Source organism: Budorcas taxicolor, chromosome 5 (genome assembly GCF_023091745.1).
Source record: "Budorcas taxicolor isolate Tak-1 chromosome 5, Takin1.1, whole genome shotgun sequence".
NCBI classification, from domain to species: Eukaryota; Metazoa; Chordata; class Mammalia; order Artiodactyla; family Bovidae; genus Budorcas; species Budorcas taxicolor.
The window spans coordinates 17,771,256-17,796,314 of NC_068914.1; the positions used below are offsets into that span (position 1 = coordinate 17,771,256).

General features: G+C 50.3%; 1 protein-coding gene across 1 annotated transcript in view; it reads right to left on the reverse strand.

The window, feature by feature from the left end:
- Positions 1-25,059, reverse strand: part of CDH23 (cadherin related 23) — a 388,293-nt gene that overhangs the window by 13,139 nt on the left and 350,095 nt on the right. The window contains exons 40-50 of the mRNA XM_052640480.1: positions 24,469-24,649; positions 13,114-13,247; positions 12,366-12,575; positions 11,723-11,830; positions 9,959-10,061; positions 8,590-8,715; positions 7,706-7,909; positions 5,777-6,235; positions 2,360-2,476; positions 1,028-1,252; positions 1-170 (exon numbers count right to left, since the gene is read on the reverse strand). Of these exons, the coding sequence (XP_052496440.1) occupies positions 1-170; positions 1,028-1,252; positions 2,360-2,476; positions 5,777-6,235; positions 7,706-7,909; positions 8,590-8,715; positions 9,959-10,061; positions 11,723-11,830; positions 12,366-12,575; positions 13,114-13,247; positions 24,469-24,649 (2,037 nt within the window). The remainder of the gene's footprint in view (positions 171-1,027; positions 1,253-2,359; positions 2,477-5,776; positions 6,236-7,705; positions 7,910-8,589; positions 8,716-9,958; positions 10,062-11,722; positions 11,831-12,365; positions 12,576-13,113; positions 13,248-24,468; positions 24,650-25,059) is intronic.

Here is a 25,059-nt window from a genome sequence, read left to right on the forward strand (position 1 = left end):
CTGGTAGGACAGCTGGTCAAAGATGGGGTTGTTGTCATTGATGTCCACAATCTCCAGATAGACAGGGATCTCAGCTGCCCGGGGTGGGGACCCATTGTCTGAGGCCCTCACGGTGAAGTTGAGCCAGTGCACTTCCTCATAGTCCACTGTCTGGTTGGCAATGACCTTCCCTAAGACACAGAGACTCTCACTGCCATCCTGGCCACCCCTCACTTGTGGAAGCTCTCTGAAGTGGGAAGAGAAGGATCTGGGCCTCTGAGGATGAGCACGGTCCACTGAGGGAGAAGGGTGGCTAGGCGTCACTGCCCAGCGGCTGGCCAGAGGGCCGAGAATAACTGGTGTCTAGCTCTTCTCCTCACTGGAAGGGCGAGAGAGCTTTTCACAAGGCAGAAAGCGACTTCCCTTCCCTTCCCTTCCCTTCGCCTGCCTATGCAGGGGATATGGATTCAATCCCTGCCAAAGACAGGGGATATGGGTCTGCTAAGATTCCACGTGCTGTGGAGCAACTGAGCCTTGCACCGCAACTCCTGAGGCATACTTCGAGCCTGTGCTCTAAAGAAAGCCACTGCAACGAGAAGCCTTAGCACTGCGACTAGAGAAAGTCCATGCACACCAACCAGGACCCAGTGCAGCCAGAAAAAGAAAACGAGGGAATAGTTTAAAAAAAACCGTGTGTGGGGGATGTACAAAAACAAGTCGAGGACACTTCTCTCTTGGCCTGCTTGTCCCCTGAGTGATACTAATTGTGGAGCTTGAGTGGTAGAGAGGGTGAGGGACTATTCCAGGTTTCCAGCAGATGCTGAAGGGGGCTTCCATTCTAAGTGAGAGCGAGGCACCCCATCCATGCTTCTAGGTCAGGCATGTAGGAGCGACTAGAATGTTAGCCATATCGGATCTGGCCCCGCCCACTGAGGGGTCATGGTGGGACCTCAACTGGAGGGTGAGAAGTGATCCTGGCCCCTCTGGGAGGCTAAGCAGGCACAGACAGGTATTCCCCAGCCTTCCTCTGGCAGACCTTCCCACCTACCTGCTGAGGAGTCTTCCAGCTGGACATAGCCCGGGGGCATCAGGTTCAGCAGGGTATAGGTGATCAGCCCATTGAGACCCTTGTCGGGATCCACAGCTGCCACAGCGATGAGTGTGGTCCCTGGGGTGGCCCCCTCCAGGATCCGCTCTGTGTAGTAGGTGATCCCGAAGGGCTTGAACTGGGGTGTGTTGTCATTGACGTCCAGGATGTTGACCGTCAGCTTGGCTGAGTGGAGGCAGCAGGTGAGAGTGGCATGAGAGGGCCGCGGCGTGGCTGGGCCAGGCCTTCCTCAGTCTCGGCCGAGCCCAGAGAGCATGGCAGCATCGTACAGACCTCCCGGGGCTCCCTGAAGCTCGGCCCTAGCCTCGGGCGGTGGCCTGTGCCCCCGGACTCTGGTCAGGCCGCTCACTGTTCCATAGGGAGAGGGGCTTGGGTTCTGCCAACTGACTGGTAACCTTGGTGGAAGCCCTGGCCATCACTGTTGCTGTTTCCTAACTTATCCCAGGAGACAGAACTTGGATGATCTGTAAGACCCTTTTCCATGATTCAACCTTTTGTTTCCCTCTGAGTTGTTCCCTTTGCATAACCAGCCTGGGCCCTTTGCTCTCTGAGCCTGGGACAAGTAGCAGATGACTAGGTCCACCCTTCCTGAAAACTAGGGCTTCTGGGCTATAAAGATAAGCAGCCAGTATCTGCCAAGCCCCAGCCAGTATCTCCTCCACTCCAGCTGTCTCCGCCTCATGGCAGAGGCCACGCCATCCATAAATCCCCCTCCACGCTCCCTGCTTGGCAAGGTTCAGTGCCTCTGGCAGCCCCTCCTGGCTCATGCCGCAGGCAGGACAGCCTGTGCCCAGCCACAGAAGGCAGCCTGCATGCCCTTCTCTTCTCCGCTGTGGTGTCTGTGGCTTCAAGTCACCTTGCCTTTCTCTTTGCTGCCTCTGGCCTGACCATGTGGCCTCTTAGCAGATCTGAAGTTCCTGTCTCACATCCCAGCTATACCCTGGTTACCAGTTCTGACAATGGGATTTTGACCTAAGTCTCCATCAACCCATCCTTTTCTCAGTCCCCTTCCAGTGTCTACCATGCCTCCTTCCCACTCTGAAGGTTAGAGTTCAAGATCACACACAGCTCTGGGCTTCTGGATCCGCCACTGCTGAGCTCTGCCTAACAGTGGGGACACAGGGCCACCCCTAGCCTCGTGGTAGCTGCCACTTTCCCCGGCCGCCACCCCTCCTCATGCAGCCTGACTACTGGCAGCCCCTGTAGCCGGTCCCCTGCCCCCTCCCAGGACCAGGCCTGCCTCTCTATGGGACCATGTGGGAGAGGCCTTACCATTTGGCACACTGACGGAGCGCTCTGGTAGGTCGCTGGCATTGTCAATCACAGAGAGAGTGACCTCATAGGTGGCAACCAGCTCCCGGTTCAGAGGGGATTTCACCATTACAGACCCTGTAGACCAGACCAAGTCAGGTTCAGCCCCAGGGGAACCCCTTAAAATCTAGGCATTCCAGGGGTGCTCCTGGCCAACCCTCCCAACCCCCACCATGGGCAGTGGGCCCCAGTGGATCTGGAACTTGCTGGTCTCCTCTGGCTGGATGAGACCATAACCACCTGCAAGCTGGGGCACGTCACTCTGCCCCTCACTCAGCGCTCGCCAGCCTGGCAATTATCTAACCTCTCTGCACACCTGTGTCCTCATTTGTGAAATGAGGACAATTACTGTACCTACCGCAGAGGGCTATTTGGAAGATTATAACAATTAAATGAATTTAATATATTTGTAAAGGGCTTAGAACAGGGCTTGGCATATAGAAAGTGCTATGTAATTGCTTGTTTAAAAAAATGCTTGTTGGAATTTCCTGGTGGTCCAGTGGTTAGGACTCCATGCGTTCACTGCCGAGGGCCTGGGTTTGATCCCTGGTTTGGGAACTAAGAGCCCACAAGCCACACTGCATGGCCAAAAAAACAACAAAAAAAAAGCACCCTGTATTCCACAACGACATGAATAAACTGAACCACTGAAGTTACAGTTAAAAATGGTTACGATGGTAACTTTTATATGTATTTTATAACTTAAAAAACACTTGTGTTCTCGGGAGATCAAGCATAAAGGAAGGTCAATGCATTGAAAATCCCTGATGGGGGTCCCTGGAAGGGACAGCAGTGGCACAGTTGGACAGTAAGGCCCACCCCCTTGTCATGATAACGGGGTCAGGGGGCAGGGCATGGCCGCCTGAGAAAGGAGCTGTACAACAAAGAGCTGTTTCCTTCCCTCCTACCCTCTGCCCCCAAGCCCCAGCCTGCTCCTGATTCACAGAGGAGCCCTCCAGAAGTTTGGGCTTGAACTGGACAGACTGAGTTTTGCCAGTCTCAGGCCTGGCTCTGTTGGGACCTCTCTTCTTCCTGCCAGTGTGAGGGCCTGGTGGCTCTTCCTCCCATTGGCCTCATCCTAGGGTGAAACCTCCTCTCTCTCCCAGCTCCCTCTCAGGCACTGGGGTGTCTGGGACTCCCTTCCCCCTTGGCAGACTCCCCCTGCTGAACTCCTGTCCTCCGCGGGTCCCCCACGGTGGGGCAGTCACTTACCCTGGGCCGCTGCCTCCTCCTCCTCCTCCTCTTCCTACTCTCGCTCCCCGTCCCCGAGGCTGGGGAGCGAGGATGGGGAGAGGGTGGCTGCATTCAGTCTGCAAAGGCTGGGCCACGGCCTTGGCCCAGGTCCCACGGGATGGGAAGGGTGGTGGGGGTGCGGTGGGTATGGAGGAAGGCGATGGGGTGAAGCAGAGAAGAGATGAGGTGGGAAGTGACAGAGAAACAGAGCTCAAACCTGTGGGCCTGCCAGCCATGAGGAAGAGAGAAGAGGGTTAACACCAGTTAGTTCAGGGTGCAGAGAGGATAGAGCAGAGTAGGGCATGGGGGACTGAAGGGCTCGGCGCTGACCAGGGCAGGAGATTTGGGAGGGATGGGGTGGATGGGAAGAGGCAGAGGGGCAGGGAGCTAGGGAGCAAGGGGGAGCCTCGTAGGAGAGGAGCACCGAGCGGGCTGAGGCTCTAGCAAGGAGAGAGGTGAGCAAGGGAGGAGGAAAGCATGAGAAAGAGGGGCAGAGAAGACGCTGGAAAGGAAAACAGAGAGAAGAGAGTCAGCTGGAGAGAGAACAGGAAAAAATGGTAGAGGCAACAGTATGCATACAGCTGGGCGGGGGCACGGGGCAGCTCTCCATGGTCCTGAGAAACCACTGCAGTGGGAATTTGGCTAACCTGACTCAGGACTAAGTCATCTAATTCCTCCTAGTGGCTCATGGTTTTCCTGTCTTCTTTTTTCCTTTGGGCCTCAGAGGCATACTGAGTTAATCATACTCTTTAGTTGTTTGCACATGCTGGTCACTGGCATCACTCTTGTTTCATGTATGTTATCTTTTCCCTTCTGTTCTCACATTCCTCTCCCCGTCTCTCCTCCCCTTGGGCAGTGTATTAAAGTGTATTTATTGAAAGTGTTCCTGCAAATCATGTATTGTTTTTGTATATGTATTTTATATTTATGCAATGGGATGTGAGTATATATATATATGTATATAACCCATTCTGTTTCTTATCATTTTCAGTAAGTACTTGATTTTACGGTTCCCCGCCCTCCACCTCATGTTTCTCTGTGTGAGCCTAATCTATTGCTTCTAAGCTGCCTGGTATCCCATGATGTGCACCCACCACAGTTTACTCTCCAATATTCCAGGGATGGATGCCTTGGTTGCCTCCAAGCTCCTGTCACCAATAACACTGCAGTAAACATCCTCAAATAGTCTCATTATCAACCTGAGAGCTTCCTCGGGACATATATCTAGGAGCAGAATTGCTGGGTCATTGGGTATTGCTGGACTGCTGTCTAGATATGAAATTAGTCAAAATTCCTACAGTAGTGCATGATGTTCCCACATTGTCACCAATACTCAATACTGTCCAGCATCCTAATGTCTGCTGATCACATATGGAAAACCAATATCTCACTGCTGTTTTACTATGCATTTCTCTGAATAACAATGATTTTTAGCATTTTGTCACAGCCATGTTAGTTTTTCTGTCACTTCTCTGGGCCATTCAAGGAGTATACCTGTAAGTTGGTCCTATGTCTCCTCCTTAACTCCCCTCAGAGGCAAAAATGCTGAACTTTTAGAAAAATAATGAAATTAAAGTCAAAGTTATAAGCTGCAAAAATTGTAACAGACAAGCCACAGTTCCCCTTTGTTTTGTGATAGTGTAAAAAAAATCATTTAGGGTATACATACACACACATATAACACAGAAATACATATGTGTGTGTACCTATATATATATGTATGTGTGTGTGTGTGAAACTTAGAAAGAAGTTAAAAGGCCTGGATACATATGAAGAAAGTGTTCAGCTACTCAGTTATTAAAGAAATGCATATTCAAAAATGCAATTTTCCTATAATATTTAATGCTATCACGAGTGTGGTGAGATGGGCACCCTCATACAATACTGGTAGAGTAAGATAATTAGGGAGCTGGTCAAGGGAGAAAGAAGAAGAGAAGGGAGAAAGGGAAAGAGCCAGGGGAGAGACAGCAAAGAGAGGGAAGGCCGTGGTGTCAGTAGGAGGGAGAAGAGAGGAGGAAGGAGCAGCTGACGGGTAGGGAGGAGCAGAGGAGGGGAGCAGCAAGGAGGAGGGTAAGGGAGAAAGCAGAGAGCCAGGAGACTGGGCAGGGAGTCCGGAGGAGGGCCGGAGGGAGCAGGCCTTTGTACCTGTGTTGATATTCACGGCAAAGGCGTCCTCCTGGTCAGGCACCAGGCGGTCAGTGTCATCCTTGGCCACGATGCCGATGATGTGGTACTCCAGCTTAGGACTGAGGTCACGGTCAATGGCGGTGACATTGGCAATGATAGTGCCTGGCTCAGCTGACTCCAGCACGCTCACCGTCTGGATGGGGTTGAGGAACTCGGGGCGGGAGTCATTGATGTCATCGATAAGGACGGTGATGATGGCTGTGCCCGAGAGAGGGACGGTGCCCCGGTCGGTGGCCACTACTGTTAGCCTATACGATTCCTGCTCCTCCCTGTCGATGGTGGCATTGCCAACGCGGATGATGCCGGTGACTGGGTGGAGGATGAAGCGGTCCTGAGCCCCAGCTTCTATTCGGTAGATCAGCTCCCCATTGAGGCCACTGTCCTCATCTGTGGCTGTGATCTGAATGACTGAGAATCCTGTGGGGGTGGGAATGGGGAGCAGCTGAACAGTTACCTTTTATATAAAAACATTATACTGAGATACTTTCCTTGGGGGTCACAAGGGCCTCTTCCCACAATAGCCTTGCTAGCACATATCTTTGTTATTTTGTTATATATTTATTTTTAATTGAAGTATAGTTGATTTAAATGTTGTACTAGTTTCAGATGTACAGCAAAGTGATTCAGTTATATTTATGTAATATATATTCTTTTATATTATAGGTTATTGCAGGAATATTAAATATAGTTCCCAGTGCTATACAGTAGGTCCTTGTTATCTGTTTTATACATATTCGTGTGTATCTGTTAATCCAAAGCTCCTCATTTATCCCTCCACCCCCAGCTTCTTTTGGTAACCATAAATTTGTTTTCAAAGTCTGAGTCTATTTTGCAAATAAACATCTATCTTTTATGCATTTTTTCATCTGCAATTTTCTAGGAAAATGGTGTCCTATTTTATTTTGCTTATTTATTTTGATTTTGTCCTATTTATTTTGATGATTTGAGACTGAACAATTTTTTAATAATTCAATGATTAGTTGTATCTTCTCTTCTGCAAAGTGTCAGTTTTTGTCCTTTGCCCATTTTTGGTCAATTTATACAAATTATATAATTATAATAACTTGTGATAAATATCTTTTGTTCTCAGTTTTTAGTTCACCTTTTGATACTGGTTATATGATGTAAAGAAGTTGAAATGGTTCATATGTACCAGAACTTAATATTTTTCCCTTTTTTATGTTCTTCTGTTTCTTAAATGCTTAGAACCTTATCTTTAAAGCAGATAAATATTCACCTGAAGTGTCTTCTCTTATTTTTTCATGTTTTATACTCTTTTGTATTTTCTTTAGGGTGTCTTTGGGTTTCTTTCTGGTGTATGATATGGGATGAGAGTCTACACTAAATATGAACAAATGTTTTGCACACTAAACAGTTTTCACTATCGGTTTCATCGTTTCCTATATGACATAGTGTTACATTTCTTAATCTACCCATCACTGTTGCTGGGCTACTTTGTCTCAGAGTCCTGTGTTCTTATCATGTGGTTTTAAATACTGGTAATATGTTGTAAAACCTGGTAAGACAAATCTAGCTTTATTACACTTATTTTTCAAAATGTTCTTTAGAATCAAACTTGTCTCCCAAATCATATTTGATTTTGATGGAAATCATGTTAATCCTGTTTTGACTTTGAAACAATCAGTCTTTCCATACAGGAACATGGAGGGAACATATCTTAATAATCTTGTTTTGTACACAAGACACTGTAGGTCTGAGAAAAAAAGGGAGGGGGACTTGGGACTCCTGACACCCTCTCTGCCCACCCTGCTGCCCATCCTTCTCCCCACTGGAGGTGACTTCTGCCTCCAAACCGTGAGGCTCCAATCCCCACACACGACCAGCTCCCGTTTGGGGGCTGGGGACTGGGGCCTGACCCCTGCCTACCTGGTGGGCAGTTCTCCAGCAGGTGGACGGTGACAGCAGCAGGGCTAAAGGTGGGCCAGTTGTCATTGTCGTCCAGGATGGTGATGAGCAGGTCGGCGGTGCCATTGAGCAGCCCGATGTCCTCAGCCAGCAGCAGCAGCTCCAGGACGGGGGGTGAGAAGGCCTCCCGGTCAATGATGATACCTGACCTCACTGTCACCACACCTGGTACCCAGCACCACCGGCCAGGGAGATACAAAGAATAAAGGATGTGGTGGGGAAACCGGGCAAGAACCAACCCGGTGGGGGGACAGAAAAAGGTAAGGTGTGATGGCAACAGAGATTAAAGAGTTCTCCACAATGACTTTCTTCCGCCAAGGTTCAACGACCAATGTTTAGGGAGGCCCCCTCCCCAGGTGTCCTTGGCAATTCTCCAGAGCTCTGCCTGAGATGAGCCTCAGGCTGGAGGGCTGAGCAGCTCTGCTGAGTAAGGCGCCAGCACATCCCTCCTTGCCCCTTGCCACCACACTGCAGGCCCAGACTGACGCAACACAGGAGTTTTGAGTCTGGCTTGAGGATGGTTTGCTTCCTCTGGAAGACTAGGGGCCCCATCCTCCAGGTGGGGGAGGAGAGAAGAGGGAGTGGGTTTTGGGGGCTCTTTACTGAGGCTGAGTTTATGTGTCTGCAGGTCACTTCTGTTGACCCCAAGCCTCTTTCTGGTTCTTCCTCGCTGGCCCCTGGGTGGCCTAATCCAGCTGTAAGATGGGGGCTGTGAGGAACGGGGTCCCTCTGGAGAGCCTGGACCCAGCACTGCGAAAGGAGACCCTAGCTCTAGTGGTGGAGACTGGTAGAAGGAAGACTTGGAGCTGGGCTGGGAGAGCTGGGGGCGCATGCAGAGGCCTCACCGGTGCTGTTGTCAATATCAAAGACTCTGCTCTGGGTGCCCAGCAGCTGGTAGGTCACCACAGCGTAGACATCCAGGTCTGCATCCAGGGCCAGGATGGGCCCGTTGAGCACCGTCAGGGAGGTCCCTAGGCCGGGGGAGAGGGGTCACTGCAGGGCCAACTTGAGCCCCCGCCCACCCCTCCCCCCGCCCCGCCCCGGTGAGCCATGGCTGACAATGGATGAGAGGAGGGGAGGTGAGGCGGACAGGTTGGGGGGCCCTGGGCCGGGCTGCGGCAGCCTTGGCAGACTGACGCAGATGCTTGGGGAGCGGCCTCAAAGCCCTGCTGGGGAGAAAACACAACAGCGGTGAGCAAGCCCCTCCGGCCCGCCCGGAGCACGCCGGCCTTCCCAGCAGCCTTTGAGGCTGGCCACCGCGGGAGGGTCTGGGGGCTCCCTGACGTTCCCTCCCCGTGTGGGGGCCCTGTCTAGGTATGCACCCCACGCATGTGTGTACACAATGCTCCCAACAGCTGCCTGACCATTCAAGTCTAGGAACCCACATGTGTGCACCGGACTCTATTTACACAGCCAGGAGCACTCATTCTCTAACGCTCGCAGGCCTGGGAGGCCCCTGGCTGTGCATTCTGCCTCGGCAGGCGGTTATATCTGCACATGGAGTGCATCGTGCAGGCACCCCTGTGTATCTCTGCACACGTGTAAGCTGCACATATGCCTCACATGGGCGTGCACTGGCACATGTGTGAGCATATACACAGGTAGGTTTAAGATTCATATCCCTACAGGGGAGACAGCCAGCCAGAGACAGGGAGTATCCCAGCTCACCTCTTCCCAACTTAAGGCTCCAAGCTCTGGGGGCTGGGGAGGCTGGAGAGGGAGTGAGAGGATGTCCTCGGGGAGGCAGTGAAGAGGAGACACAGTGCACGTGTGTGGGGGGAGAGCCACACCGATCTGTGAGGGGCCTGGCCCCCCTTCTGATTTCAGATGCTCCCTGAGCTCTCAGAAGCCTCCAGGAGGCCCTATGCTCCTGGAGTTGGGGGAGCACGAAGAGTGGGCTTACTCCCCTCCTGGGTAGCTTTATGGCTAAATGCCCCTTGAGGAGGGCAAGTGGGGCTCTTCTCAGTCTTGGGGACCAATGACTGCCTCCAACCAGACCTGTGGCCTTCTTGGTGGCCTCTAGGAGCCTGGCAGCCCTGGTCCTCCAGCACTTCAGAGCTACACTCCCTTCTCCCACCACACCCTTCTGCACTTGCCAGCTCTGTGTTCAGCCAGGCCTCAGCTGGGCCCCGAGCAGGCACAGGAAGTCCTCGGCATCTGAGCTCAGGGGGTGCCTGGTAGCAGCAGGGGTTCCCAGGCGGGCCCAGCACCTACCAGCAGGAGAGTTCTCCATCACCTCCGCCAGGTAGGTGCTCTCAGTAAAGAGGGGGTGGTTGTCATTCTCATCCGCAAGAAAGATAAGCAGCAAGTCAAAATCCTGTGGGAGGCACAACGGGAGGACAGGCTGTAGGCCATGTTCTGGTTCTGGCAAAGTGCTCCAGGGGAGGAAGACTGGGAAGTGGGGTGGGAGGAAGGTCAAGGAAGAGAGGTAGATGATTAAAGAGCCCACACCATGGGTCCAGAGACCTGGGTTCAAGCCCCAGCTATGCTAGCAGCTCACAGGGTGGCCTTGGGCAAATCTTTTCCCTTCTCTGGGACTCAGTTTTCCAATCTGACGAATGGGGATCTTAACTCCTTTTCACAGAGATGTGTGAAGTTCACAGGAGAATGGATGTAAATGGTATTGAGTCACGTTCCATCTCATGATAAGGAAGAACTTCAGCCAGGAAGATGAACCTTAGTTTCCAGATCCTCCTAGCTGGCTTCATACCCTGGTCAGAGTTCAATCTGGTACTGCACTTCACACCTTTCAAAAACCACAGGTACAATCCTTATCTCTTGGAACCTCCCAGTACCCTAGAAGCTTCTTCACTGTAGACATGGGGGAACCAGAGAGGGCAGTGACTACTCAAAGCTGCATGGCAAGTTAGCAGCAGGATGGGGCCCAGCAGCCTCCAAGCTTCCTTCCCTTCACTCCATGCTGTTCCTTTCCGGCATGCCCCAGGCCCTCCTAAGAGGGCAGGTGTCTGTGGGGGAGGAGGAGGGCGTGACAGCATGAGGAAAAGGTAGGTGTGAGAGAAGGAAGGAAGAAAGAAAGGGAAGGCACACGGGATGAGAATGCTGGCAGTCAGCAAGGACCTCCAGCCTTAAGGCTCCTCAGCCTGTACAGACACGAAAACGAAGGCCCAGAAAGGGCTGAGCCATCAGCTAGTCAGAAGCAGAGCTGAGATGAGCCAGACCCTAGGACTCAGGTCCAGGACCCAGACCTCATGGACAGGGAAGAGGGCTGACCCTACCCCTGAATGCACCGTTTGCTTTGCAATACCCATCTCCTCTTAGTAAAGAGAGACAACTCTTTGGCTTTTAAGGGAAAGTGAAGTGAAAGTTGCTTAGTCATGTCCGACTCTTTACGACCCCATGGACTGTAGCCTGCCAGGGTCCTCTCTCCATGGAGTTTTCCAGGCCAGAATACTGGAGTAGGTAGCTATTCCCTTCTTCAGGCTCAGGGAATCAAACCCAGGTTTCTCAGCTCAGGAATTGAACCCATGTCTCCCACATTGCAGGCAGATTCTTTACCATCTGAGCCACCAGGGAAGCCCTTTGAAGGAAAGGCCACCTGGAAAATGTAACCCTTTTGGAATCCCAGAGTACATGCTATGAGTACATGTACCCCCCCTGCCCTGCATGCACCCTCCCCCTACCCTCAGTCCTGTGTGCCCAAGTATCAGTGGTTTGAGGAGAAAAGATGATAGCTGGTGTTTACTGAGTGTTTGCCATGTGCCAGGCACTGTGCCAAGGACTTTACAGATACTGGCTCCTTCAAGGCCATGATTTTGGTGTGTGTCCATTTAGCAGAAGAGAAAGTAGAGGCTAAGGAAAACTGACTTGCTAAAACCACACACCCACTGATAGGCGGAAATGGGATTTGAACTGAGCACTTGCTTACTGTAACTGCAGTGCATCTAAGCCCGGGCCATGCCACCTGGATAAATCCAGCAGAGCCATGCCCCCCCCCCAACCCACCCCCTGCAGTCTCACCCTCCTGGCTATGCGTGGGTTCTCTGGGTTGTCCTTCACGGAGATGGTCAGCCTGTATTCTGGGATCTGCTCGCGGTCCAGGGGCCGGTTCACCGTGATGATCCCTGTCTGGGATGTAGAGACTGGTGAGTTGTGGGGTGACTTGTCCCCCACTTTGGGCTCTGGCTCACCGAGGCCCAACTGCTCTGCCTGCAGGAGTGACTGTGGATGACCTCCCTAAATCGCTAAAGATACGGTCTGGACAACCACAGTGGGTGAGCAGGGTCCTGCTAGGACAAGAGTGCCCCCCTTCCTGAAAGGGATGGTCCTTTGGAGGATTCCACAGGGTCAGCAGCTAGTAACACTCCAAGAGGCCACGTGAGGACTTCTTGGTGCACCCTGATGCAAACAAGGGGCATCAAAGCTCTGGTCCCATCCCTGCATGTGACAAACCTTGGGGTGATGGGGGTCCCAGAAGGGGCTCACTTAGGAATCCAAGATTCCAAGCTTTCCAGAGACCCCCAAGTGCCAATGGAGGGCAGAGACTTCAGGAGTAAGTAGAACCAGCAGAAACCCAGACAGTAGAGTAGAAAAGCCCCTAGGGCAAGGTCCTCTCTTTTAGCAAAAGTCCTGGGGGCTTCCCTGGGGTCAGACTTGGCCCTACCGTGGCATTGATGGAGAAAGCCCGCTCTCGATTGCCTGCAGTGATGTTGAAGGTGAGGAGGGCGTTGCACCCGCTGTCAGCGTCGCTGGCCAGGATATGAGCGACGAAGCTGGAGACGGGGCTGTTCTCACTGATGGTGACGTTCATGGGCAGGTTGAGCAGCACAGGGTCATTGTCGTTAATGTCCAGCACCCGGATCCCCACCAGCATCTGAGGCAGGTCAAGGGGGAGGAGGAGGTGAAGGAGGAGGACCAGGAGAGAAGGGGGCCTGGGGGAGATGGAGGGAGGGAGAGGAGGAAGAGAAAGGGACGGTGGACACGGTGGCCAAGGAGACAGCGGAGGTGGGGGCAGGGGGGCAAGATGGCAAAGAGGGGGCCCCTGAAGAGGGAGAGGCGCATCTGGCCACGGCGAAGAAAGAGGAAGACAGGGAGGTGATGACACAGGGGGCAAGAGGATGCCAGTGAGGATGAGAGGGAGGCAGGAAGGTGCAGAGGCAGAGGCAGGAGGCAAACAGCAGAGAGACAGGTGCAGAGGCCTGGCTGACGGCAAAGTCTCCCCCGGGAGCGCTGAGCGGCCAACATGGGTGAGCCCAAGGACTCGCAGTCTGTTAGGGGCCCTGAGGGCCTGGACTGGCTCTAGGGCAGCCTGAGGCCGCTCTGGGCCTGAGGGTGGCAGTGTTTAGAGGAGTCTCTGCGGAGAATTCGGGGGTGGGGAGGTGAAGCCAGTGGAGCAGGGCCCCCAGACTCACCGTGGAGCTGAGTGGGGGCACGCCTCTGTCTCGGGCACAGACGGTCAGGTTGTAGAAAGCAATGGCCTCCCGGTCCAGCTCCACATCCTTCCGGACCCGCAGCACCCCCTCCACGGGAGAGATCAGAAACTCCCCTGGGTGTCGCCCAGGAGAGGCTGGAGTCAGCAGAGAATGGCCGGGAGTGGTGGGGAGCCCAGGCCTCTTTCCGCTTCCTCCAGGGAGCCTTACAGTCAAGGCAAGGGGCCTCCAGTGCCCCCAGCTTCAGGACCTGCCAAAGGCTGGGACACGCAGGCGGAGGGAGCAGATAATTGCTAGGGTACAAGCAGACAGGGGCCACTCAGGCCCTGGCAGCCCTGACCACCTGGGGTATGATGGTTATGTTGAAAAAGTGGGGGCTCCCTTTCTACACAGGCATCCGCTTTCTCTCCACCCTTGATCAGAAATCAATGAATGAAGGTATCGGAAACTTCGTAATATGCTATTCTTTCCAGACAGCTCATCTTGCAAAACAGGATATTGGGGAAGGGCGAAGCTTACCACAGAGGAGCACCCTGCCAGTGGTGAGGCACCAGGGAGGATGGAGTGGGAGGGACTGAGGACAGGGAAGCCCCCAGCTGCCTTCCATTCAGCCCTGGTACTGAGCCAGGTGGCGCGCAGCCAGGGTTCTCCCGGACCTGTGGCCACCCCTCAGGCCCTGGCTGGCCCTGACTTCCTTTCTCTGAGGTTTCTGAGGACCCTCAGCTGGCCCTGTGGGCTCAGTCCTTGTCTTGGCCTGGCTGAGGGGCCAGATGTCTGGAAATGCCTAGAGTAAGAACCTCAGATTCTCAGGCTCTGAATGGGAAGAGGCCTCAGACACCATCCGGTGTCCTTTGGCAAATGAAATGGGAAAGAAGGCTGATGGTTGGTTCAAGCTCCCACTGCAAGTTAACAACAGCACCCGGACTCAAACCCAGTGCTCTGCATCTCAGCTCACTGCACACGGGACGGAGCACTCAGAGCTGGCCAGAGTGGGAGGGGTCAGATCAGGGAGGGAGGGGAGGAGAAGAGCAGGGTGGGGGAATGCCAGGGGCGTGAGTGGGGTCCCAGCTGGATGGGAGCACTCAGGGGGCTGACAGTGAGAGATGAACAAGGGAGGAGCAGCAGAGACCGTGAGGAAGAGAGGCTCCTCTCCATGTACTCCCCCAGGAAATGGGGACAGGGAGAAAGTTACTTCTTTCACTTTCCCTTTTGACATTTAGGGGCAGAGGCTCAGGGTGGGGCACTGACTTGTTCAGACACACAGCCTCAGGGTGCGGTAAGGACAGAGGCCCAAGCTTCCCAACACTTTGCTCTGCCTGCTCCTCCACATCCTACCTCATAACTCTCTGCCCCCAGCTCCCATTGCTCTGATTCACCAAAACAGCCCGTCTGAGGCCCACCTGCAGCTGGGAGTTCCCACCAGCCCTTCCGCTCCCAGTGGCCCTATGGGCTACACCCTGCTTAGCGGGGCAGAGGCTGCTTGAAGCAGGATTTCCTGAGCCTGATAGTCCGAGGTCTCCAGAGGACTGGGGATTCCCTTTATAGGGAATCCTGTCTCAGTCCCTGGCCATGTGTGAGCAGATGGCCAGCTGCCTTCTTTCCAAAGACAGCAACCCCCTGGAAGAAAGGGAAGAGGTTCTGAAGCTCAGGGGAGCAGGCTTGAGGTGATGGGCGCTGGGCCCAAGCTAGAGCCGCACGAGGGGAGCTCAGTGAGGCAGTGGGCAGGTCAAAGGCCCCCCACACTGCAAGTTGCCCTCCTCAGAGCTTGCCCTGGGGCCTGAACTCCCCATCACTCCACTGCTTCTGGAGACAGAGGTTTAAAAGCAGAGGCTTTCCAACAGTCATAACCAGGTATGCATGCTGACTCACTCCTATGTGCCCTTGGGCACACGATTAAATCTCGCCTTCATGTTCTCATCTGAAAAATGGGCTAATAAGGACATGCCATTGCAGGCTGGTGCTGGTGCTGGACAAGGCCCAGTTCACCCTGTGTGTGTTGGACCCACGGCAGCTCTTTATATCATTAGAGGAACCCTGAAAGGGAGCCCAGGCATCCCTGTGAAGAAGCTGGGGGCTTACACAGAAGATGAAGATGTATGAAAGGGGTCCCAGGAGTGGACCTACCACAAGGGATAGATGTAGGTTCTGAGAAGGCTGGGGCTGGTGGCAGAGGCACAAGTGATATGGCCTCTTTCCCAAGTGCTCTTTGACCACGTGTCTCCTTGCAGCTTAGTGGGGCTCGAAGAGCTCAGGCAGCCTCCAGTCTCCCCCCAGCAGGAGCCCCCTCCACGCTCAGACTGCAGTGGTGGGAAGGTGACCTTGAAGCTCGGTGGCCTGGAGAGCATCCCTTCACCCACAGTGTCGCTAAACCTGCTCTCTGCGTAAAATAGCACCCCACCCCCCGATTTACCAACATGGTGTCAGTGAACCCAGAAGCGAGAGATGGGGAGGGGATGTCGTGACCTGTGCCAGCTGCTCCAGCAGGGCACTGTCAGCCTCCCCACCCCTCCCAGCCTCTGCTCACCTCCTCTGGAGTGGGGGCTGTGTTCAGTGACGCCCCCAAGTTATCTCTGGGCTCTGAATGTCTACTCTTGGCCTGCCTCCATGAGGCCCCAAGTTCCTGGGCTGGCCCCAGGGAACAGTTTGCTGGCCATGTGTGTGAGCCCTGCACCCTAGAGGTGGGTGCAGAGAGGGCCCCTGCCTGGGAGGGGGCGCAGCTGCCCACCCAACACCCACCTGTCAAGCAGGCTCTGGCAGTCTTCTGAACAGGAGCTGGACTCCTGTTAAGTGACAGCACCTCTGTGTGTGGCAATAGCAGAGAGAGGCCCAGGCTCTGCTGGCTGCAAAGCAGGAAGGCACAGTGCTTGGCCAGACAAAGGACTTTTTGGGACATGACAGAGTGACATATCAGAACGGAGTGACCCATCACAAGCTCTGGACAGAGGGGCTCCAAGTCTGGCCCTACAGAAGTAGATTTGCTTTTATGGTCTCTTAATTGAAAATTCATCCCAGGCTCTATTGTCCTCTGTCAGCCATCTCAATGCACTCCTCTCATCTCATGCCTTCATTTATCTCTGGGGTGACTACTCCCAAATACCTCTCTCAACAGCAGACTTCTTTCCTGAACTCCTGGTTTGTATACCCAAGCCCTATCTGACATTATATCTGCTACTGTGGGCAAGAATCCTTTAGAAGAAATGGAGTAGCCTACAGAGTGAACAAGAGTCTGAAATTCAGTACTTGGATGCAATCTCAAAAACAACAGAATGATCTCAGTTTGTTTCCAAAGCAAACCATTCAGTATCACAGTAATCCAAGTCTATGCCCCAACCACTAACATCAAAGAAGATGAAGTTGAACTGTTCTGTGAAGACCTACAAGACCTTCTAGAATTAACACCAAAAAAAGATGCCCTTTTCATCATAGGGGACTGGAATGCAAAAGTAGGAAGTCAAGACATACCTGGAGTAACAGGCAAGTTTGGCCTTAGAGTACAAAATGAAGCAGGGCAAAGGTTAACAGAGTTTTGCCAAGAGAATGTGCTGGTCATAGCAAAACCCCTCTTCTAACAACACAAGCAATAACTCTACACATGGACATCACCAGATGGTCAATACCAAAATCAGATTGATTATATTCTTTGCAGCCAAAGATGGAGAAGCTCTACAGAGTTAGCAAAAAAAAGACCTGGAGCTGACTGTGATTCAGATCATCAGCTCCTTACTGCAAAATTCAGGTTCAACTTGAAAAAAATAGGGAAAACCTTTAGGCCATTCAGGTATGATCTAAATCAAATTCCTTATGATTATACAGTGGAGGTGACAAATAGATTCAAGGGATTAGATCTGGTAGACAGAGTGCCTGAAAAACCATGGATGGAAGTTCATGACAGTGTACAGGGGGTGGTAACCAAATCCATCCCCAAGAACAAGAAATGCAAGAAGGCAAAGTGGTTGTGTGAGGAGGCCTTACAAATACCTGAGAAAAGAAGAGAAGTGAAAGGCAAAGGAGAAAGAGAGATATACCCAACTGAATGCAGATTCCCAGAGAATATCAAGGAGACATAGAAAGCCTTCTTAAGTGAATAATGAAGAGAAATAGAGGAAAACAACAGAACAGGAAAGACTAGAGATCTCTCCAAGAAAACTGGAGATAACAAGGGAACACTTCATGCAAAGATGGGCACAATAAAGGACAGAAATGGCAAGGACTTCACAGAAGCATAAGAGATTAAGAAGAGATGGCAAGAATACACAAATAACTGAATCAGTTCAGTTCAGTTCAGTCTCTCAGTTATGCCCGACTCTTTGCGACCCCAGGAACCGCAGCACACCAGGCTTCCCTGTCCATCCCAACTCCTGGAGTTTACCCAAATTCATGTCTATTCAGTCGGTGATGCCATCCAACCATCTCATCTTCTGTCGTCCCCTTCTCCTCCTGCCCCTAATCCCTCTCAGCATCAGGGTCTTTTCAAATGAGTCAGCTCTTCGCATCAGGTGGCCAAAGTACTGGAGTTTCAGCTTCAACATCAGTCCTTCCAATGAACACCCAGGGCTGATCTCCTTTAGGATGGACTGGCTGGATCTTCTTGCAGTCCAAGGGACTCTCAAGAGTCTTCTCCAACACCACAGTTCAAAAGCATCAATTCTTCGGCATTCAGCTTTCCTTATAGTCCAACTCTCACATCCATACATGACGCCTGGAAAAACCATAGCCTTGACTAGATGGACCTTTGTTGACAAAGTAATGTCTCTGCTTTTGAATATGCTGTCTAGGTTGGTCATAACTTTCCTTCCAAGGAGTAAGTGTCTTTTAATTTCATGGCTGCAATAACCATCTGCAGTGATTATGGAGCCCCTAAAAAATAAAGTCAGCCACTGTTTCCCCATCTATTTGCCATGAAGTGATGGGACCAGATGCCATGATCTTTGTTTTCTGAATGTTGAGCTTTAAGCCAACTTTTTCACTCTCCTCTTTCACTTTCATCAAGAGGCTCTTCAGTTCTTCTTCACTTTCTGCCATAAGGGTGGTGTCATCTGCATATCTGAGGTTATTGATATTTCTCCCGGCAATCTTGATTCCAGCTTGTGCTTCTTCCAGCCCAGCACTTCTAATGATGTACTCTGCATATAAGTTAAATAAGCCCGGTGACAATATACAGCTTTGACGTACTCCTTTTCCTATTTGGAACCAGTCTGTTGTTCCATGTCCAGTTCTAACTGTTGCTTCCTGACCTGCATACAGGTTTCTTAAGAGGCAGGTCAGGTAGTCTGGTATTCCCATCTCTTTCAGAATTTTCCACAGTTTATTGTGATCCACACAGCCAAAGGCTTTGGCATAGTCAATAAAGCAGAAAGAGATGTTTTTATGGAACTCTCTCGCTTTTTCGATGATCTATTGGATGTTGGTAATTTCATCTCTGGTTCCTCTGCCTTTTCTAAAACCAGCTTGAACATCTGGAAGTTCACGGTTCACGTATTGCTGAAGCCTGGCTTGGAGAATTTTGAGCATTACTTTACTAGCTTGTGAGATGAGTGCAATTGTGCGGTAGTTTGAGCTTTCTTTGACATTGCCTTTCTTTGGGATTGGAATGAAAACTGACCTTTTCCAGTCCTGTGGCCACTGCTGAGTTTTCCAAATTTGCTGACATACTGAGGGTAGCACTTTCACAGCATCATCTTCTAGGACTTGAAATAGCTCAACTGGAATTCCATTTGCACGTAAAGGTAAGAGAAACCCAAGTAAGACAGTAGGTGCTGAGAGAGGGCATCAGAGGGCAGACACACTGAAACCACAATCACAGACAACTAGCCAATCTAATCACACGGACCACAGCCTTGTCTAACTCAATGAAACTAAGCCATGCCGTGTGGGGCCACCCACGATGGACGGGTCACGGTGGAGAGGTCTGACAGAATGTGGTCCACTGGAGAAGGGAATGGCAAACCACTTCAGTATTCTTGCCTTGAGAACCCCATGAACAGTATGAAAAGGCAAAAAGATAGAACACTGAAAGATGAACTCCCCAGGTTGGTAGGTGCCCAATTTCTTCACTGGAGATCAGTGGAGAAATAACTCCAGAAAGAATGAAGGGATGGAGCCAAAGCAAAAACAACACCCAGTTGGGGATGTGACTGGTGAGAGAAGCAAGGTCCGATGCTATAAAGAGCAATATCGCATAGGAACCTGGAATGTTAGGTCCATGAATCAAGGCAAATTGGAAGTGGTCAAACAGGAGATGGCAAGAGTGAACGTCGACATTCTAGGACTGGCGTGGGTGAATTCAACTCAGATGACCATTATATCTACCACTGTGGGCAGGAATCCCTTAGAAGAAATGGAGTAGCCATCATGGTCAACAAAAGAGTCCAAAATGCAGTACTTGGATGCAATCTCAAAAACGACAGAATGATCTCTGCTCATTTCCAAGGCAAATCATATCATGGTAATTGAAGTCTATGCCCTGACCAGTAATGCTGAAGAAGCTGAAGTTGAACAGTTCTATGAAGACCTACAAGATCTTTTAGAACTAACACCCAAAAAAGATGTCCTTTTCATTAGAGGGGACTGGAAAAGTAGGAAGGGAATGCAAAAGTAGGAAGTCAAGAAACACCTGGGGTAGCAGGCAAATTTGGCCTTGGAGTACAGAATGAAGCAGGGCAAGGGCTAAATAGAGTTTTGCCAAGAGAACGCACTGGTCATAGCAAACACCCTCTTACAACAACACAAGAGAAGACTCTACACATGGACATCACCAGATGGTCAACACCAAAATCAGATTGATTATATTCTTTGCAGCCAAAGATGGAGAAGCTCTATGCAGTCAGCAAAAACAAGACCGGGAGCTGACTGTGCCTCAGATCATGAACTCGTTATTGCCAAATTCAGACTTAAATGGAAGAAAGTGGGGAAACCACTAGACCATTCAGGTATGATCTAAATCAAATCCCTTATGATTATACAGTGGAAGTGACAAATAGATTTAAGGGGCTAGATCTGATAGACAGTGTCTGATGAACTATGGATGGAGGTTCATGACATTGTACAGGAGACAGGGATCAAGACCACCCCCATGGAAAAGAAATTCAGAAAAGCAAAATGGCTGTCTGAAGAGGCCTTACAAATAGCTGTGAAAAGAAGAGAAGCGAAAAGCAAAGGAGAAAAGGAAAGATATAAGCATCTGAATGCAGAGTTCCAAACAATAGCAAGAAGAGATAAGAAAGCCTTCCTCAGCCATCAATACAAAGGAAGAGAGGAAAACAATAGAATGGGAAAGACAAAACATCTCTTCAGGAAAATTAGAGATACCAAGGGAACATTTCATGCAAAGATGGGCTCAATAAAGGACAGAAATGGTATGGATCTAACAGAAGCATAAGCTATTAAGAAGAGGTTGCAAGAATACACTGAAGAACTGTACAAAAAAGATCTTCATGACCCAGATAATCACAATGGTGCAATCACTCACCTAGCGCCAGACATCCTGGAATGTGAAGTCAAGTGGGCCTTAGGAAGCATCACTATGAGCAAAGCTAGTGGAGGTGATGGAATTCCAGTTGAGCTATTTCAAAAAACTGTATAAAAAAGGTCTTAATGACCCAGATAAACATGATGGTGTGGTCACTCACCTAGAGCCAGACATCCTAGAGTGTGAAGTCAAGTGGGCCTTAGGAGCATTACTACAAACAAAGCTAGTGGAGGTGGTGGAACTCCAGCTGAGCTATTTCAAACCCTAAAAGTTAATGCTGTGAAAGTGCTATACTCAATATGCCAGCAAATCTGGAAAGCTCAGTAGTGGCCACACGACTGGAAAAGATCAGTTTTCATTGTAATCCCAAAGAAATGTAATGCCAAAGAATGTTCAAATTATCGTACAATTGTACTTATTTCACATGCTAGGAAGATTATGCTCAAAATCTCTCAAGCTAGGCTTCAGCAGTATGTGAACTGAGAACTTCCAGATATACAAGCTGGATTTAGAAAAGGCAGAGGAACCAGGTATCAAATTGCCAACATCCATTGGATCATAGAAAAAGAAAATTCCAGAAAAAGACTAAAGCCTTTGACTGTCTGGATCACAACAAACTGTGGAAAATTCCTAAAGAGATGGGAATACCAAACCACCCAACCTGTCTCCTGAGAAACCTGTATGCAGGACAAGAAGCAACAGTTAGAACTGGACATGGAACAATGGACTAATTCAAAATTGGGAATGGAGTATGTCAAGGCTGTATACTGTCACCCTGCTTATTTAACTTATATGCAAACTATATCATGCGAAATGCCAGCCTGGATTTATCACAAACTGTAATCAAGACTGCTGGAAGAAATATCGACAACCACAGATATGCAGATGATACTACTTTAATGGCAGAAGGCGAAGAGGAACTAAAGAGCTTCTTGATGAAGGTGAAAGAGAAGAGTGAAAAAGCTGACTTAAAACTCAGCATTCAAAAAACTAAGATCACGGTTTTCAGTCCCATCACTTCATGGCAAATAGATGGAGAAACAATAGAAACAGTGAGAAACTTTCTTTTCTTGGGCTCCAAAATCACTGTGGACAGTGACTACAGACATGAAATTAAAAGACGTTTGCTCCTTGGAAGAAAGGGCAAAGAAATGACAAACCTAGACAGCATATTCAAAAGCATAGATATCACTTTGCTGACAAAGGTCCGTATACTCAAAGCTATGGTTTTTCCAGTAGTTATGTGCAGATGTGAGAGTTGGACCATAAAGAAGGCTAAGCACCAAAGAACTGATGTTTTCGAACTGTGGTACTGGAGAAGACTCTTCAGAGTCCCTTGGACAGCAAGGAGATCAAACCAGTCAATCCTAAAGGAAATTAACGCTGAATATTCATTGGGAGGACTGATGGTGAAGCTCCAATACTTGGGCCACCTGCTGCACAGAGCCAACTCACTGGAAAAGACCCTGATGCTGGGAAAGATTGAGGGCAGGAGGAGAAGGGGGCGACAGAGGATGAGATGGTTGGATGGCATCACTCACTCAATAGACATGAGTTTTAGCAAATTCCGGGAGGTGGTGAAGGACAGGGAAGCCTGCTGTGGTGTAGTCCATGGGGTCACAAAGTCGGACATGACTTAGCAACTGAACAACAATCTGACATCTCAAACCTAACCTCACCTTTCCCATTCCCCCAACCCACCTTCCCTGCTCCTCCTTCAGTCTTTCCATCTGCTGAGAGCACAGTTGCTCAAGCCCCACTCTTAGTGTCGTCCTTGAGTTACATCTCACATCCTGTTGGCTAGTAGAGTTCGCACCATCTCCAATGCCGCCTCCCTGGTTCTAGCTTCACATCTCTAGCCCGAGTGACTGCAAGGGGCTCGTATCAGTCATTCATTAACCTCTTTCCCCTGTTCTGAGCTCAGGAACTGGAGTGCTCCTATTGAAATTCAGGTCAAATCATATCCCTCTGGTGCTCAAAGCTCTCTTCTGCTTCCCACGTCACTTGGAGAAGAAGACAAGTCCTCACAATGGCCTGCAGGACCCAACAACATCTGGCTCTGTTACCTCTCTGATCTCATCTCTTCCTACTCTTTCCCTTGCTGGCTTCATGCCCATCACTGGGCCTTTCTGCTCCTCTGTGAGTAAGCCAGGCACACCCCAACCTGAGAGCCTTTACACTTGCTGCTCTCTCTGTCTCCCATGCTCTTCCCTGGATATCCACACGACCCATTCATCACCTCCTTCAGGTCTTTGCTCAAATGTCACCTCCCTGCACAGGTCTTCCTTGAGCATTCTCTCTAAAACTGTAGCCATTACCCTCAGTTCAGTTCAGTCGCTTAGCTGTGTCCGACTCTTTGCGACCCCATGAATCGCAGCACACCAGGCCTCCCAGTCCATCACCAAGTCCCGGAGTTCACTCAGACTCACGTCCATTGAGTCAGTGATGCCATCCAGCCATCTCATCCTCTGCCGTCCCCTTCTCCTGCCTCCAATCCCTCCCAGCATCAGAGTCTTTTCCAATGAGTCAACTCTTCGCATGAGGTAGCCAAAGTATTGGAGTTTCAGCTTCAGCATCATTCCCTCCAAAGAAATCCCAGGGTTGATCTCCTTCAGAATGGACTGGTTGGATCTCCTTGCTGTCCAAGGGACTCTCAAGAGTCTTCTCCAACACCACAGTTCAAAAGCATCAATTCTTTGGTGCTCAGCTTTCTTCACAGTCCAACTCTCACATCCATACATGACCACTGGAAAAATCATAGCCTTGACTAGACGGACCTTTGTTGGCAAAGTAATGTCTCTGCTTTTCAACATGCTATCTAGGTTGGTCATAACTTTTCTTCCAGGAGTAAGGCGTCTTTTAATTTCATGGCTGCAGTCACCATCTGCAGTGATTTTGGAGCCCAAAAATCCCGTTACCCTGGCACTCCCCATTCTCCTGGCTTTATGTTTCTCCATAGCACTTAGCACCTCCCAATAGACAAAGTCATCTACTTAATCAGTTATGTTCATGGCCTATATCTTCCAACCAGAACACATGTTCTATAAAGGCAGGGATTTGTGTTTTTTTTTTTTTTTACCATTATGTATACTCAGCATCTGGAATGTGATCAGCAAATATGGTCAATAAATATTTATTGAGTAATCAATTAAAAATTAGGATATTTCACAACAATTTGGATTTCCATCATTTCTTTTTAAAAACGGGAAGTCCTCACCCCCGGGTCTGCATTTCAATCTGACCACCATTGGCTGCCACAGCCCTCTGGTTCCCTATTCCCTAGTCCAGACCTTTCCCCCGATGTATGCTTCCTGTATTGCCCCAGTAGCCCTTGAGTTTGGGATTCCTACTCCACAACAGTGAGTAAAAACTATCTTGAGGAACAGCTCTGGCCAGGCAAACACTGCTCTTCAACTGAGGGGATCGGCCAAGGCAGCTGTGAAGGCTATTAAGGGATGATGATGAGGTGTGCAGAGAAGTCTGGGTGCTCCCTCAGGTGTGCATTTGGGGGGTCCAGAAGGTCTGGGCAAGCATGCTTTTCTTTCCTTCTTTCCTCTTCCCTGGAGCCTTTACTCTGGGTATGACCCAGGGTGTTTTCTATCAGATTCTCAAAGGAGACTGTGACCTTCCAAGGCTACCAGCCTCTACTGCCAGATTTCAGGGTGTTCGCACCATATTCCTGGGATGAGTTTATTTCCATTATCTTATGGATGGGGAAACTGAGGCCCAGAGAGTGCAAGATCACACAATGCGGGGTAAACTACCATTAGCAATTAGAAAGACCTCCTTTCTCATCCAGTTCCTGAGTGGGGTCAGGGAGAGGCCCACTGGGTCATGCCACCCTCATCACCAAGCTCAGGCCCACTCACCCAGAGGGTCTCCATCCACGATGCTGTACTCCACCTGCCCACTGGGGCCTGAGTCTTGGTCATGGGCCAGGAAGGTCCACACTCTGGGTCCTGGCTGGCCCTCAGTGACATCAAATGGCCCCTCGTAGTCTCTGGGGAAGGTGGGCACGTTGTCGTTGATGTCATTCACGTTCACAAGCACCTGAGATGATGCGCGAGCTTAGTCAGGGCCGGCCCAGGCAGCCCTGTTCATCTGTAAACTAGACCTGACAATTCTGCTTCCCAGGCTGATGTAAGGATCGTATTGGTTAATGGGTGTGGGAGGGTCTTTGGAGCTATACATGTAGATAAATTATTGTTATTGTCAAAGTCTTTCTATGGGCAGAATAATATTATGAATAATAATGCTATGAACTTCTACTTATTGCTGTACTATTATCATTTTACCTGGTCTTATCCTCTCCTCCCATACTCTGAAACAGTGTATATTATCCCCCATTTACAGAGGAGGAAAGTGAAGCTCAGAGAGGTTGAGTGACTTGCCCAGAGTCACACAGGAGGTAGAAGACCAGGAACATGAACCCCTGTGGCTTGAGCAGAGTCTGTGCTCTC